Source organism: Ranitomeya variabilis, chromosome 8 (genome assembly GCF_051348905.1).
Source record: "Ranitomeya variabilis isolate aRanVar5 chromosome 8, aRanVar5.hap1, whole genome shotgun sequence".
NCBI lineage: Eukaryota > Metazoa > Chordata > Amphibia > Anura > Dendrobatidae > Ranitomeya > Ranitomeya variabilis.
Window position 1 is genome coordinate 44,667,158 of NC_135239.1, and position 14,887 is coordinate 44,682,044.

Sequence of the window (14,887 nt, forward strand, 5' to 3'; positions counted from 1 at the left end):
TTAGATTTAGCGATGAAGCAGAGCTGAGGAAGCTTCTTTGTAATATTCTACCCATTTCCCTATCCCCTATGGAAGATACTATACACTATGGAGGAGGTTATGGGAAGGCACGAGCCTTTTCCTAAGTTCACTCACTTGTGCAGCTCCTAATGGTGGGACGCGCAGACGTTTCATAGCTTTCTGACGATCTCCATCTTCAAGTTCATTGGTCACAACAGCCTGAAAAGAGAAATACATAAAAATGTTAAATAAATAACAAAAACACAGCTGAAATCAAAGAAAAACATCGTTATCCTGCTGAAAACTGTTAGTGTGCATTAGGATATGTACATATGTAGCAGATATAGGAGAAACCGTGTATGTGCTGTAGACGTGCAGGAGTCGCTGGCCAGCTTCACCACCAGTACGTGCCTTTACTTTATGGCAATGAAAGGCCATGTTTTATTACAAGCTGTATTCATTCATTTTGCTTCTTGATGAAATTACATCCTGATGCAGAGTCCTATGGCTTCAGCGCATATATCAGCATAAAGTGTAGATATATTTCGGGTGCATTTACACTGCACGACTATCGCTACTAAGTGAACAGGCTGCCTAACACGCGGAGCACTGGTTAGTTGGGTAAAATTATTTTTATTATTGCTTAAAAATCATTGTTCTTGACAGCACATCTAAAAGGGGACTTTGAGACCCTTGTTCTTGTGATCAGTCATGTTCCAATGATCTGTCTCCCAGCAATAATGATTTATTATTATAGCGCCATTTATTCCATGGTGCTCTATATGTGAAAAGAGGTAAACAGAATGAAAAACGAGTACAATAATCATGAACGATACAAGTCATGACTGGTACAGGAGGAGAGAGGACCCTGCCCGCGAGGGCTCACAATCTACAAGGGATGGGTGAGGATACAGTAGGTGAGGATAGAGCTGGTCGTGCAGCGGTTTGGTGCATCAGTGTTTACTGCAGGTTGTAGGCTTGTCGGAAGAGGTGGGTCTTCAGGTTCTTTTTGAAGGTTTCCACGGTAGGTGAGATCTGATGTGTTGTGGTAGAGAGTTCCAGAGCAGGGATGAAGCGCAAGAGAAATCTTGTATGTGATTGTGAGAAGAGGGGATAAGAGGGGAGTAGAGAAGGAGATCTTGTGAGGATCGGAGGTTGCGTGCAGGGAAGTACCGGGAGACGAGGTCACAGATGTATGGAGGAGACAGGTTGTGGATGGCTTTGTATGTCATGGTTAGGGCTTTGAACTGGAGTCTCTGGGCAATAGGGAGCCAGTGAAGGGATTGCCAGAGGCAGAGAAATAGTGAGAGGACAGGTGGATTAGTTGGGACAGCAGAGTGTAGGATAGATTGGAGGGGTGCGATAGTGTTGGAGGGGAGGCCACAGAGCAGGAGGTTGCAGTAGTCGAGGCGGGAGATAAGGTCATGCACTAGGGTTTTTGCAGATTCTTGGTAAACTAATGTGCGGATACGGAAAATATTTTTGAGTTGGCAGGAAGTGGAAAGGGCTTGGATATGTGATTTGAAGGAGAGATCAGAGTCAAGTGTTACTCCGAGGCAGCGAGCTTGCAGTCCTGGGGAAATTGAGAAGCCATTGACTTTAATGGAGAGGTCTGTTGGGGGGGTTGAGTGAGATGGTGGAAAGATGATGAATTCTGTTTTATCCATGTTAAGTTTTAGAAATTCAGCAGAGAAGAATGATGAAATTGGGTACAAACATTTGGGGATTCTGGTAAGTAAGGAGGTGATATCGGGTCCAGAGAGGTAGATCTGTGTGTCGTCAGCATATAGGCGATACTGAAAGCCGTAGGACTATGAGCTGTCCCAAGCCGAACGTGTAGATGAAGAGCAGGGGTCCTCGAATTGAACCTTGGGGATACCAACAAATAGGTGGAACATGAGGAGGTGGTGTGTGAGTGGGAGACGGTGAATGTCCAGTCTGTTCGGAAAGAGGAAATCCAAGACGGCACAGAGTCTGTGATGCCAAGAGATGAGAGAATCTGTAGTAAGGGGGAATAGTCCACTTGGTAACAGGCAGAGGGCAGGTCCAGGAGGAGGAGGACAGAGTAGTGTCGCCTGGATTTGGCAGTAAGTAGGTCACTGGTGACTTTAGTCAGGGCAGTTTCAGTGGAATGGTGCAGTCAGTAGAGAGAATGTAAGCGGTCAAAGAGGGAGCAGGAGGAGAGGTAGGACAGTTCACACATTAATCGCCTATCTAGTCAGCCATGTCCACTGCCCGGGAGCTTTATTAAATGGGGCGCGGCCTCGCTCAATACAAGTGTTTGGCAATATATGTATATATTTATGGACAATCCCTTTAAGTCCATCATATTTTTAGAGTGTGTTTATGTATGTTCCAGACTGCAAGGAATTTGTAGGCTGCACTATTAACAATAATAATAATCATCACTATTATGCACTTTTTGCCTCCTTAATGACCAGGATTCCTAAAGTATCACAATAATGGACAAATCATTGATCTGCGCATCGCCAGCTTCAGGCTTGTTCAGTTGTCAATAGACAATGATTCCTTAGAAAAAAATACCTCTGTCTCGGAAATTAACTGATTGATCTTTTTGCAGGTGTAAAATGGAGCCACCTCCACGTGAGCCACTCTCCAGTCCGCACCACGACCGGTGTCCAGGATCTTGTCATGTTTCTTTAGGATTTTGCGGAACCCTGTGAAGTTGAGATTCTAAAAGAAAAGGGAAAAAAATACCAGATTTATATTTGAAATAAATAACATAGGAAATGTGGCTGATAACCAGTTCCTGTAGGTGTAGACTGTGCTGTAGAGAGAAGCAGGCATAGCATAAATGGCCGCCTCTCCACTGCATAGACTTCTTTTCTGCAAAAGAAACCAAGGGGGTGATGGAACCCCACTCGGCAGATACAGTAAGCCCCAACGAATAGTATGTGACATGTAGACATGACATGCGGCATAGTATATGTGCAGCCTCCTGACACAGAGAAGCACACCTATATCAAGATGGTTGTGAGCACAAACAATGCGAGGCAGAAGGTTGTGCACCTTGGTATTAGGAGGTGACTTCTAATCTAATATGTCCACGAGCCTTCATGCCAACAGGTATAAGTGGGCATTGGGCAATGTGAATGAGATCCCTGAAATCTTATGCACACGTTGCTTATTTTTTTTCCTGCAGATTTAAATCTGCAGCATTTCAATATTGTCACCATTTGTGCTGCAGATTTCACTCATACTAATGAGTAGGGAAAAATCTACAAAAAAATTCATGTAAAATGTGAACATGCATTTATGTGCTGCATGTATACCAAATTAAACCAAGCTCAGATATTGTGGGTTTTTTTTCTCTGTATTTTTGCATTATGTGCAAGCCGGGGTGTGGCCTCCCTCTCCTGAGCTGGAAATTACATTTAAAGGCTTCCCCAGACTGGTATCCATAGGTTGGGACCCGGTCCTTTTGTCTGCCCTTATTCACGCACTGAGGTCAACTCTGACACATGGTAAGGTTTTTAATTTTAGACAGGGTAGGACCGTCCCGATCAGGGTCACCTTGTCGACATTGGGATGGCTTTTATGCTATTTTTGATCAAAAACAGTATTACTAAGAACCCTTTGTTATTTCAATGCACTTTTGCTTTTTACTTATTTATGAGCAACATGGTGGCTCAGTGGATAGCACTGCAGCCTTGCAGCGCTGGAGTCCTGGGTTCAAACCCCACCAAGGGCAACATCTGCAAAGAGTTTGTATGCTAGAGTTGGTGACCTGCTTATTTTCACAGCTTTCAAGTATAAAATATTCTCTAGGCTGCCTACAGTATAGTAATATCAGCCTAGTTAAGTGCTTGTGACCCCAAACATAAGGACGTGATCCTGCTCGGATAAGCCTGTATGGGAACGTGAATAAGACCGTCCATGAACCTTATTAAGTCTCTTCTGTTTCAGTCAGAAGTTCACTATGTCAAGCTGCTAAAGCTACCGTAAGCCATGCAGTTCTTTAAAGGAGTTTTCCAGGCTAAATCTACATTTCTGCAGTGACTGACTGCAGATTGCACAGCGTGCAGTATGTACAATGTCAGATTTCCCTCTTTTGCCAGCTGGAGCGGGCGTCCCGTGACCACCCCATCCACGATTTGACTCCGAGTCTCTTCATGCTTTTCTCAATTGAGAGAAGGAGCAAAAACGAATAGTCGGCACGTGATGATGATGAGCTGACAAAAGTTTCCCATCAGTGCGCACAATGCTCACAGTTAGGATTCGGCAATCTGCAGTCAAATAGAGGCACCGCAGAAATGTATGTTTAGCCGGAAAGAAACTTTTTAAACTTGGGAGCCATTCTATACCTGGTAATTCTGCAGTAAAATTAGGCTGAGATAGAACTCGCTGAAAGCCAGCTTCAGGTCCTTAAGGTTTCTGTGCTGGACTCTTTCTTCATGTGAGAGGGTGAAGACAGCCTTCCTCCGCTGCCTGAGCGCCGGCAGGCGGCTGCTTTCCTTCTGTGCGTCCAGTGAAGACTGCAGTTCATTTTGTAAGGTAGCCGAGCACCGCTGAGCTTCCGCCAACTTTTCTGTAATCAAACATTAAATGAAAGGTTAACGTGATGTCGCAGACAGGAGAAGAAGTTGATGAAACTAAAACAAAGACAAAAAACTGAATGCCCCAGAGTTGTCACTGTGGTGATGCCGAACCGCCATTACTCCTCTGTAGTGATGACGTGACACATATCTATATGACTGCTGCAGCGGTCACGGCTCGTACACGCCAGCATCACTGTTACGGAAAGTGATTGGCTGCAGCACACAGATCATAGTTGCTGTAAAGCAATCAAAGACTAAATGGAAACATGGGAGCTGCAGTGATTGAACAGGAGTATGGGTTATTGTTTTCCATTTAATCAAGTTCTTGATCTTTCATTTAATCCAGAACCCATCTGATATTTGGATTAGAGATGAAGCCATCGCTGTCTCGGGAATCACAAAGCAGGATCGCTAATCTGGAGCAGAAAGGCCTGGATGATCCATGGGGTCTCGTGTGCTGACCAGGGGTATTTCAGTGCGGTTACCTGAGTAAAATGTGTTGATTTTGGCAAGCTCCTTCTCACATGTCTGGAAGAATTTCTCTTCAAACTTGGCAAAATAACGTTTCACGTTGTCCTCGTCGGTGACTGCAAGACAAAAAGAAGGAGGACAGGACTGTGAGAACAAGGTGACCGGATAGCAATTATCACAAGCGTATGGGACAGATCAATAGGAAACCCAGGTACTTAGTGTCCTGGAAAGCTTGGGGATACGGGAAAGTCTACTACCTATATTCTGTAAAAGGAAGCTGTGGTCAGGATCTTATACCATGTATGTAAAGGAGCTGTAATGCTGATTAAATTCTTCTTGTAGAATCTGGTTTTGAAGTTATAGAAATCCAGGGTTAAAATTTAATGCTAATGAGCTGCAAGTGCGGAGGCACTGGACTCTGCCCCTACAGCTCTCCTTCGCTGGACCCTGCCCCTACAGCTCTCCTGCGCTGGACCCTGCCCCTACAGCTCTCCTGCGCTGGACCCTGCCCCTACAGCTCTCCTGCGCTGGACCCTGCCCCTACAGCTCTCCTGCGCGGGACCCTACACCTACAGCTCTCCTGCACGCTCCATATTTCCCACCCGCCTCTGGTCTCTCTTGTATCAGTGCCCTGCCTCCCATGCCAGAGATTTCACGCAAGCACCGCCATTGTCCAGGGTAGTCTCCTCAGAGGAGGTGCATGCGGGGATCAGTACTTCGGGTCTTGCACCCTAATCAGGACTCTACTGCGCATGCACAGCACCTGGCAATGAGGCCGCATGCGTGAAATCTTGGGCAGGGGAAGCAGGTCAGACAAGACGGGTCTGTCCAGCCCTTACATAAAAACCACTGGATTTCTCTAATACTTCAAAACAAAAGCAGAGTAAGGTATTAATCAGCATTAAAGCACTTTACACACATGCCATTAGTTTGGGATATAAAATACTGATGACGTTTCCTTTAAAGAGGCTGTATCATCTTTCTTCAGGAGCACATCTCTCCCCTGCCTTTCAAGGTTCTTGCTTGCTGGTGGGAAAAGGAGGGTGGGCTCCGAAAAATTCCTCCATTCTTTGGAAAAGAGCAGGTTTTTAAAAAGAAGTAAATTACAAAGTTGATTGTTTCGACAAGTACTTTGCAATTTTACCTACTTAAGGGGATGAAACAACCCCTTTAAAGCTCCTTTCTTATTGGAGAGAAACGGTTTAAGAGTAAGGTCTAGAACAATCAATCCTGGTCTAGAGCAATCAATCCTGTGCTTAAGTCAGACACAGCTAGGAAGACATTTATTGGGTTGCATTTCAAAGAGAGGGTTCTTATCAGTGGTGCGGACCACCATGTGATGTCCACATACCCCCGAAAAGACTGTGAGCCACAAGTAACCAGCATCTCTCCTAGGGTGCTTATCAGTGGTGCGGACCACCATGTGATGTCCACATCCCCCAGATATGACTGTGAGCCACAAGTAACCAGCATCTTTCCTAGGGTGCTTATCTGTGGTGCGGACCACCATGTGATGTCCACATCCCCCTGACATGACTGTGAGCCACAAGTAACCAGCATCTCTCCTAGGGTTCTTATCTGTGGTACGGACCACCATGTGATGTCCACATCCCCCCGACATGACTGTGAGACACAAGTAACAATCATCTCTCCTAGGGTGCTTATCAGTGGTGCGGACCACCATGTGATGTCCACATCCCCCCGACATGACTGTGAGCCACAAGTAACCAGCATCTCTCCTAGGGTGCTTATCAGTGGTGCGGACCACCATGTGATGTCCACATCCCCCCGACATGACTGTGAGCCACAAGTAACCAGCATCTCTCCTAGGGTGCTTATCAGTGGTGCGGACCACCATGTGATGTCCACATCCCCCCGACATGACTGTGAGCCACAAGTAACCAGCATCTCTCCTAGGGTGCTTATCAGTGGTGCGGACCACCATGTGATGTCCACATCCCCCCGACATGACTGTGAGCCACAAGTAACCAGCATCTCTCCCTCTGGCAGCAAGTTGCATCCATGAATTGCTGCGTCCATGCAATCATCAGGAACTGTTGGGAACAGTCATCTGTGCCGATCAGCCGATTACCACAACATTCCTCATATTAACGGGGATGTCTGTGGCCAAGAAAGCCCATCAACATGTCTTCTAATAGAGCTCCTACTGTCACTAAGATTTTGTGGAGTCTTGAATTACAAAATTGTTGCGTTATACAGGGACGGGTGCAGAATAAATCCATAAATAAAGCAGGTAAACTTGTCATTCAGGAGTTTTGAGAAGTTTACATGAAAGCTGTAATGACAGCCATATTGGTTAACACCCAGATTTCCAAAGAACATACAGTAAGTGGCGTCTGCAGAATAAATCAGACAGAGAGGACTCAGTGAACCCTTATTTTAAAAGGAATTTTATTTATAAAAGCACTCAAAATTCAAGGAGCCGATATTCTCAGTGTATGTGAGGATTTTATTATATTGGTCAGGCTCATAAAGAGCCACTGATCCAAAATATGGTACATAACCCCAGCAGAGGAGAGCTCACACCGTACACTATATGGTACATAACCCCAGCAGAGGAGAGCTCACACCGTACACTATATGGTACATAACCCCAGCAGAGGAGCGCTCACACCGTACACTATATGGTACATAACCCCAGCAGAGGAGAGCTCACACCGTACACTATATGGTACATGACCCCAGCAGAGGAGCGCTCACACCGTACACTATATGGTACATAACCCCAGCAGAGGAGAGCTCACACCGTACACTATATGGTACATAACCCCAGCAGAGGAGAGCTCACACCGTACACTATATGGTACATGACCCCAGCAGAGGAGCGCTCACACCGTACACTATATGGTACATAACCCCAGCAGAGGAGAGCTCACACCGTACACTATATGGTACATAACCCCAGCAGAGGAGAGCTCACACCGTACACTATATGGTACATAACCCCAGCAGAGGAGAGCTCACACCGTACACTATATGGTACATAACCCCAGCAGAGGAGAGCTCACACCGTACACTATATGGTACATAACCCCAGCAGAGGAGAGCTCACACCGTACACTATATGGTACATAACCCCAGCAGAGGAGAGCTCACACCGTACACTATATGGTACATGACCCCAGTAGAGGAGAGCTCACACCGTACACTATATCGTACATAACCCCGGCAGAGGAGCGCTCACACCGTACACTATATGCTACATAACCCCAGCAGAGGAGAGCTCACACCGTACACTATATGGTACATAACCCCAGCAGAGGAGCGCTCACACCGTACACTATATGGTACATAACCCCAGCAGAGGAGAGCTCACACCGTACACTATATGGTACATAACCCCAGCAGAGGAGAGCTCACACCGTACACTATATGGTACATAACCCCAGCAGAGGAGAGCTCACACTGTACACTATATGGTACATAACCCCAGCAGAGGAGCGCTCACACCGTACACTATATGGTACATAACCCCAGCAGAGGAGCGCTCACACCGTACACTATATGGTACATAACCCCAGCAGAGGAGAGCTCACACCGTACACTATATGGTACATAACCCCAGCAGAGGAGAGCTCACGCCGTACACTATATGGTACATAACCCCAGCAGAGGAGCGCTCACGCCGTACACTATATGGTACATAACCCCAGCAGAGGAGCGCTCACGCCGTACACTATATGGTACATAACCCCAGCAGATGAGCGCTCACACCGTACACTATATGGTACATAACCCCAGCAGATGAGCGCTCACACCGTACACTATATGGTACATAACCCCAGCAGAGGAGAGCTCACACCGTACACTATATGGTACATAACCCCAGCAGAGGAGCGCTCACACCGTACACTATATGGTACATAACCCCAGCAGAGGAGCGCTCACACCGTACACTATATGGTACATAACCCCAGCAGAGGAGTGCTCACACCGTACACTATATGGTACATAACCCCAGCAGAGGAGAGCTCACACCGTACACTATATGGTACATGACCCCAGCAGAGGAGCGCTCACACCGTACACTATATGGTACATAACCCCAGCAGAGGAGAGCTCACACCGTACACTATATGGTACATAACCCCAGCAGAGGAGAGCTCACACCGTACACTATATGGTACATAACCCCAGCAGAGGAGCGCTCACACCGTACACTATATGGTACATAACCCCAGCAGAGGAGAGCTCACACCGTACACTATATGGTACATAACCCCAGCAGAGGAGAGCTCACACCGTACACTATATCGTACATAACCCCGGCAGAGGAGCGCTCACACCGTACACTATATGGTACATAACCCCAGCAGAGGAGAGCTCACGCCGTACACTATATGGTACATAACCCCAGCAGAGGAGCGCTCACACCATACACTATATGGTACATAACCCCAGCAGAGGAGAGCTCACACCGTACACTATATGGTACATAACCCCAGCAGAGGAGCGCTCACACCGTACACTATATGGTACATAACCCCGGCAGAGGAGAGCTCACACCGTACACTATATGGTACATAACCCCAGCAGAGGAGCGCTCACACCGTACACTATATGGTACATAACCCCAGCAGAGGAGCGCTCACACCGTACACTATATGGTACATAACCCCAGCAGAGGAGAGCTCACAGCGTACACTATATGGTACATAACCCCAGCAGAGGAGAGCTCACACCGTACACTATATGGTACATAACCCCAGCAGAGGAGCGCTCACACCGTACACTATATGGTACATAACCCCAGCAGAGGAGAGCTCACACCGTACACTATATGGTACATAACCCCAGCAGAGGAGCGCTCACACCGTACACTATATGGTACATAACCCCGGCAGAGGAGAGCTCACACCGTACACTATATGGTACATAACCCCAGCAGAGGAGAGCTCACACCGTACACTATATGGTACATAACCCCAGCAGAGGAGCGCTCACACCGTACACTATATGGTACATAACCCCAGCAGAGGAGCGCTCACACCGTACACTATATGGTACATAACCCCAGCAGAGGAGAGCTCACACCGTACACTATATGGTACATAACCCCAGCAGAGGAGCGCTCACACCGTACACTATATGGTACATAACCCCGGCAGAGGAGAGCTCACACCGTACACTATATGGTACATAACCCCAGCAGAGGAGAGCTCACACCGTACACTATATGGTACATAACCCCGGCAGAGGAGAGCTCACACCGTACACTATATGGTACATAACCCCAGCAGAGGAGCGCTCACACCGTACACAACACATCGCTGCCGTCTGCCACATTAACAAATTGGGATTCTCACATGCAATGTGCTTATGATCACAGATACCATGTCCTTCAGGTCTTTGCTCGAGGATCATCACAAATGTTAGCTTTCTTGTGATGTAAAACTAATTCCACAACTAGTACAAAATAGATTTGCAAAAAAAAGAAGGATGCTTAATAATGGAAGCTACCGGAGAAGGCCAAAGCTAATGTATATCTCCGCCAATTCCCTTCCATCAGCTGCCATAGAACACGCCATGTTTCCTAGCAGCACGTCAAGGCCGTATCATGAAGACACGGAGATATGTTAGGAGCGCAGGTCTAGATGGAGAAGGAGATGGGGAGGGCGAGGGACCATGTGGGTACAATCAGGGAGCGGAGCAGGAATGGAAGGCTGATACTCTACAGAATGGGACATATCTACATACATAGTGCTGCCTAACCCAGCACAACGGGCTTTATTCTTCCATGCACATAAGAGCTGAATAATAAGCGTCAATTAGAGATGAGCTCATCGCTCCGCAGGACTCTGGCCAGGTCAGTAGCACCTGGCGGCTAGACGGGGGGCTCACGAATCGCTTACCTTCTGGCGTTCGCGGTGCAGTATAAGGTTTGTCAGGGCAGGCGCGAGATGACCAACAGATGACGACGTGCCAGGGAAGCTGGGAGGTAAGAGATGTGCGGGTTCCCGTCTGGCCGCCAGGTCTCACTGCCACCAATCTATCAGCTCATCGGCAGTGTCAATGTTACACAATGTGCTGTCTGGATTTTGACACATTAGTAGGAAATTAGGAGTTTATCGAGGGTGGTCGATTAGGAGGCCGATCATTGATAGTTGTGCAAGGATTGTGACACTTCTGGCATTTTTATGATACCTAAAGGAGTGCAGACAGAAGCATTCATTATAATTTATGCCATAAAAGTGCCATAAATCCCACCAGAAAAGACACTTTCTGAAGATGGCACTCGAGCAGCATAAACACGTGAAAAGTTCACTTTGAAGTTCTTATCTTTATAGATTCATTGCTTCTAACAATCTGAAGTGTATAACAACTCTCACGGTCCATTTACTTGGGGCGATTTTCTGAACGTTGACAAGCCGCGATCGATTACATACAAACATGTATTGACCGGTTATAACGTAACGATGAATATTGATGGAAACAAAGTAATTGTAAATGTGATCGCTCTGTCCCTATACAGCATCTTGTTATGGGCAGCAGATCTCCCATTTACGCCACCAAAAACGATCCAAACGCTTGACCAATTCACTTTTTTTGCTGTATCGTTGGGTGACAGGCCGATAATCGGGAATGAGCATTGTCAAATATCGGCTCATCTAAATGCTTTTACTGACCAAGATCAAAAACTCCGTCAGATGGAAGCCTGGTGGGGCTCCGACAAGGATTTAAAAGGAAATCCACCTATAGGTGGCACTAGAGACACTTTCTGGAGGAGCTAAAATCCAAACTACAGCACCAAATCTAGTTAGAACGCAGAAAAATAGGACAAAATCCACAACAATGGACTAAAATGGGATTAAATGGAAAAAGGATCTATAAAATGCAATTTACAGCAGACCAGATGGATTGCTCCCCAATAGAAAACTATAAGCGTCATAGTAAATACTGTAGAAAAGCCTATAGAGATAGGGTTACGTGAGCAAAACAGGGAATGCCGAAAGCGTTAAATTTCCCGTTAATACAATCTTATAGCCTTGGTGTTTTCTGCATACACTGTTCCGCATTATTGAACACATGCATAATGGTAGACGCTGCAGAGAAAAATGTATAAAAGCTGTGCGGCGTACGAGCTCTCCGGCAGTGGACGGCTAATACTTGCTGCCAGCCCTTTAACAAATGCGACATCTCACCAGCCGTTCTTTATTGCTTTTTTAATATCCGGATGAGTTCATGACTGCTCACGATTATAATATACTGAAATAACAAGTGTACTCGCAGGAACACCACTCGATAATTGGTCAGCCGGGCCCCGTGAAGCGGTGCGGTCCTGCCACTGACCTCTATTAGAGCGCACGCTGGGGGGTCTGATTATTGACGTTCGCTCTTAACATGTACAAAGGGAACAAAAGCCTGAATTATGCTCTGGTTGCCGCTGTAGAACGATATTAACATGAAAGATACAAACTGCGAAAAATCTGGGTTTCCGAAATGGAGAATGAATGATATTTTCCTCCATGACCCTCAGCACAGGGCCGGGGTCTGTGTGTTATAGCCTGATTAATCAGACACCCACTTCACTGGTATCTGAGGCACTAACCAATGCCCCCCAGGAACACACCACTACCCCTGCCGCTTTGGAGATGTTCTGACTCCGCTATCCAGCCATCATTATTTCGGCCCTTGTCAGAGTTGCTCAGATTTTTCCGCTTTGCCTCCTACCAGCACATTAACTTTAAGTACTGACTGCTCAGTGGCTGCCTAATCTATCGCACCCCCCGACAGGTGCCATCGTGTGGGGGTGTTTCGCTATAGAGCATCTTTAAATAAACCAATTCTACAGATATTTAGACAGGCTCCTCTTCATGTAGTGTGCTGTATAGCGGTCGTACACTTTTACCGTCTTCTGTCTAATGGTTATAAGTCGGCGATTTACTGAGCAAAGAGACAAACCAGTCCCCATATCATCAATCCCATTCCTAGTCCGTCACACATAATCCTCTGTTCTGATGGGATGAAGTGCGAGAACAACAGATTTTAATGGATGAGTTATAGACACATGTAGTAGTTGTTGATGGGTTGGTCGCACGGCACTGGAATCTGTGGCACAATATCGGACATGGGCAATGGGTCCGGACATGGTTTAGTCAGGGCAGAGCTTTTGACAGATTACGGGACTACGTGAAGAAGTCCTAACACTATTTTGGAATTATGGATAATTCACAGACTTTATATAATCTCACTCTGCATTTTTGATGTTTTTTTTACCCAGACATGGTAACAACAACTGAAACTCAACACACATCAGAAGACCTATACTGAACCGTGCACGCTCTGTGACAAAAACGGACTTCCAGGTAATAAACGAAATGAACGGGATACACAAACCGACCAGGATCGACCATTTATTATTCACCAGATTATAGACTGGACCAATTCTACAAGGCTAGAAGTCTGTCCAGCTTTCATCACTCAGTTTAATAAAATTTTAAGATATCAGCTGGCACCTACTTGGGACATATTTAGGGAAAACAAAAATGATCTCCATTCTCTTTATTACAGAAATATACATATATATTTAATTAATATACATTACTAAAATATAATCTATGATGTGCGTGCCTACAAGGAAGGGCCCGGACAAATAAATGGCCACTAAACATAAAAAGGAGCCTGTCAGCTCAAGCTGAGAGTATAAACTACGCTCATAATCTTGTAGGAGATGTAGCATCTTTACGTACATAAAATAAAAAAAATCAAATCTTTAGTGATCTAATTGCTGCTTCATTCTGAAGAAACTTATTAGGATGCTTGGCGTACCCTTGGTGTAGCCAAGAGACAGAATGCATCGTTCCCCACCCTCACGGGTGTTTGACATCATTAGTTTGCCTGCAGTGTGCACCATCTGACAGCCTGAGCTTTACCTGCAATCACCCGTGATGGAGGCGAGAGCAAGCAAAACAGAGCATTGAGCCTCTTGGCCACACCAAGGGTGCACCAAGCACCAATTTAGTATATCAATTTAGTAAGGAAAGATGGAAGCCCATGCTCTACAATAACCAACAAGGTTGTTAACCTGCTTCTTTATAGAAGCATAGTCTTGGACCTGGCTGCGTTTCGCCTTCTAATGAAAGTTTGAAAAGGCTTCATGTGCACCAGGAATGACAAAAGATTAGCAAGCTTTGTCCTTACATATTCTTTTAACTTTCCTAAAGCCTGTGATCATAACGGAACATTTATTACTAATGAGCTACAGCAGGACAAGGAGATCTCAGCTACAATTTTCTGGTATGCCTTATTATACTGGCGTAAATGTCAAGATGTCCAAACTTCATGAACTACCGCCTACCACAATAACTCCTTTATGTAGATGTCCTCAGTAAGAATTTGCCCACTACAAACAATGTATCATGAAATAGGGAAGCTCTAATTCCATGTTTCTCCATAACAGTTGTAACTTTTTTATTTCACATCAAGACACCGAAGTCTCCAAAATATACTCCTGCCTCAAACTTCACACCTAGCATCTAAACCATGGATATACAGAAAGAGCAGTATGTGAGGGTCCGGATGCCGTTCCTGGGACTGACATTTGCAAATTACTCCTTTTCTTCAAATGAAACCTGGTGAGAACGCTAAAGTTCAGTTAGTTAATGGTGAAAGAAAAATAGCCGGTTTGGCAAAAACAGTAGAAGTGTCTGCCAGCCGCATAGAGAGAAATTCCAGGCCTCCCACCAGCCAAAGCTTCTGGGCTCAGTCTCCGAGTAGGGCAAGAAATCTGCCCGGGTTACTGGACTGATTGCATTATTTCTGTGGACAGGAATCCATTAACGAAGCAGACAGGTAATGGAAAGCATCAAAGACGTAACCATTTCCTGAGTCCTCCA

The 14,887-nt window shown here is 45.9% G+C and overlaps 1 protein-coding gene across 1 annotated transcript in view; it reads right to left on the bottom strand.

Annotated features, from left to right (window-relative positions):
* Nucleotides 1–14,887, bottom strand: part of XPR1 (xenotropic and polytropic retrovirus receptor 1) — a 159,717-nt gene that overhangs the window by 29,904 nt on the left and 114,926 nt on the right. The window contains exons 3-6 of the mRNA XM_077276808.1: nt 5,045–5,146; nt 4,326–4,549; nt 2,545–2,694; nt 136–219 (exon numbers count right to left, since the gene is read on the bottom strand). Of these exons, the coding sequence (XP_077132923.1) occupies nt 136–219; nt 2,545–2,694; nt 4,326–4,549; nt 5,045–5,146 (560 nt within the window). The remainder of the gene's footprint in view (nt 1–135; nt 220–2,544; nt 2,695–4,325; nt 4,550–5,044; nt 5,147–14,887) is intronic.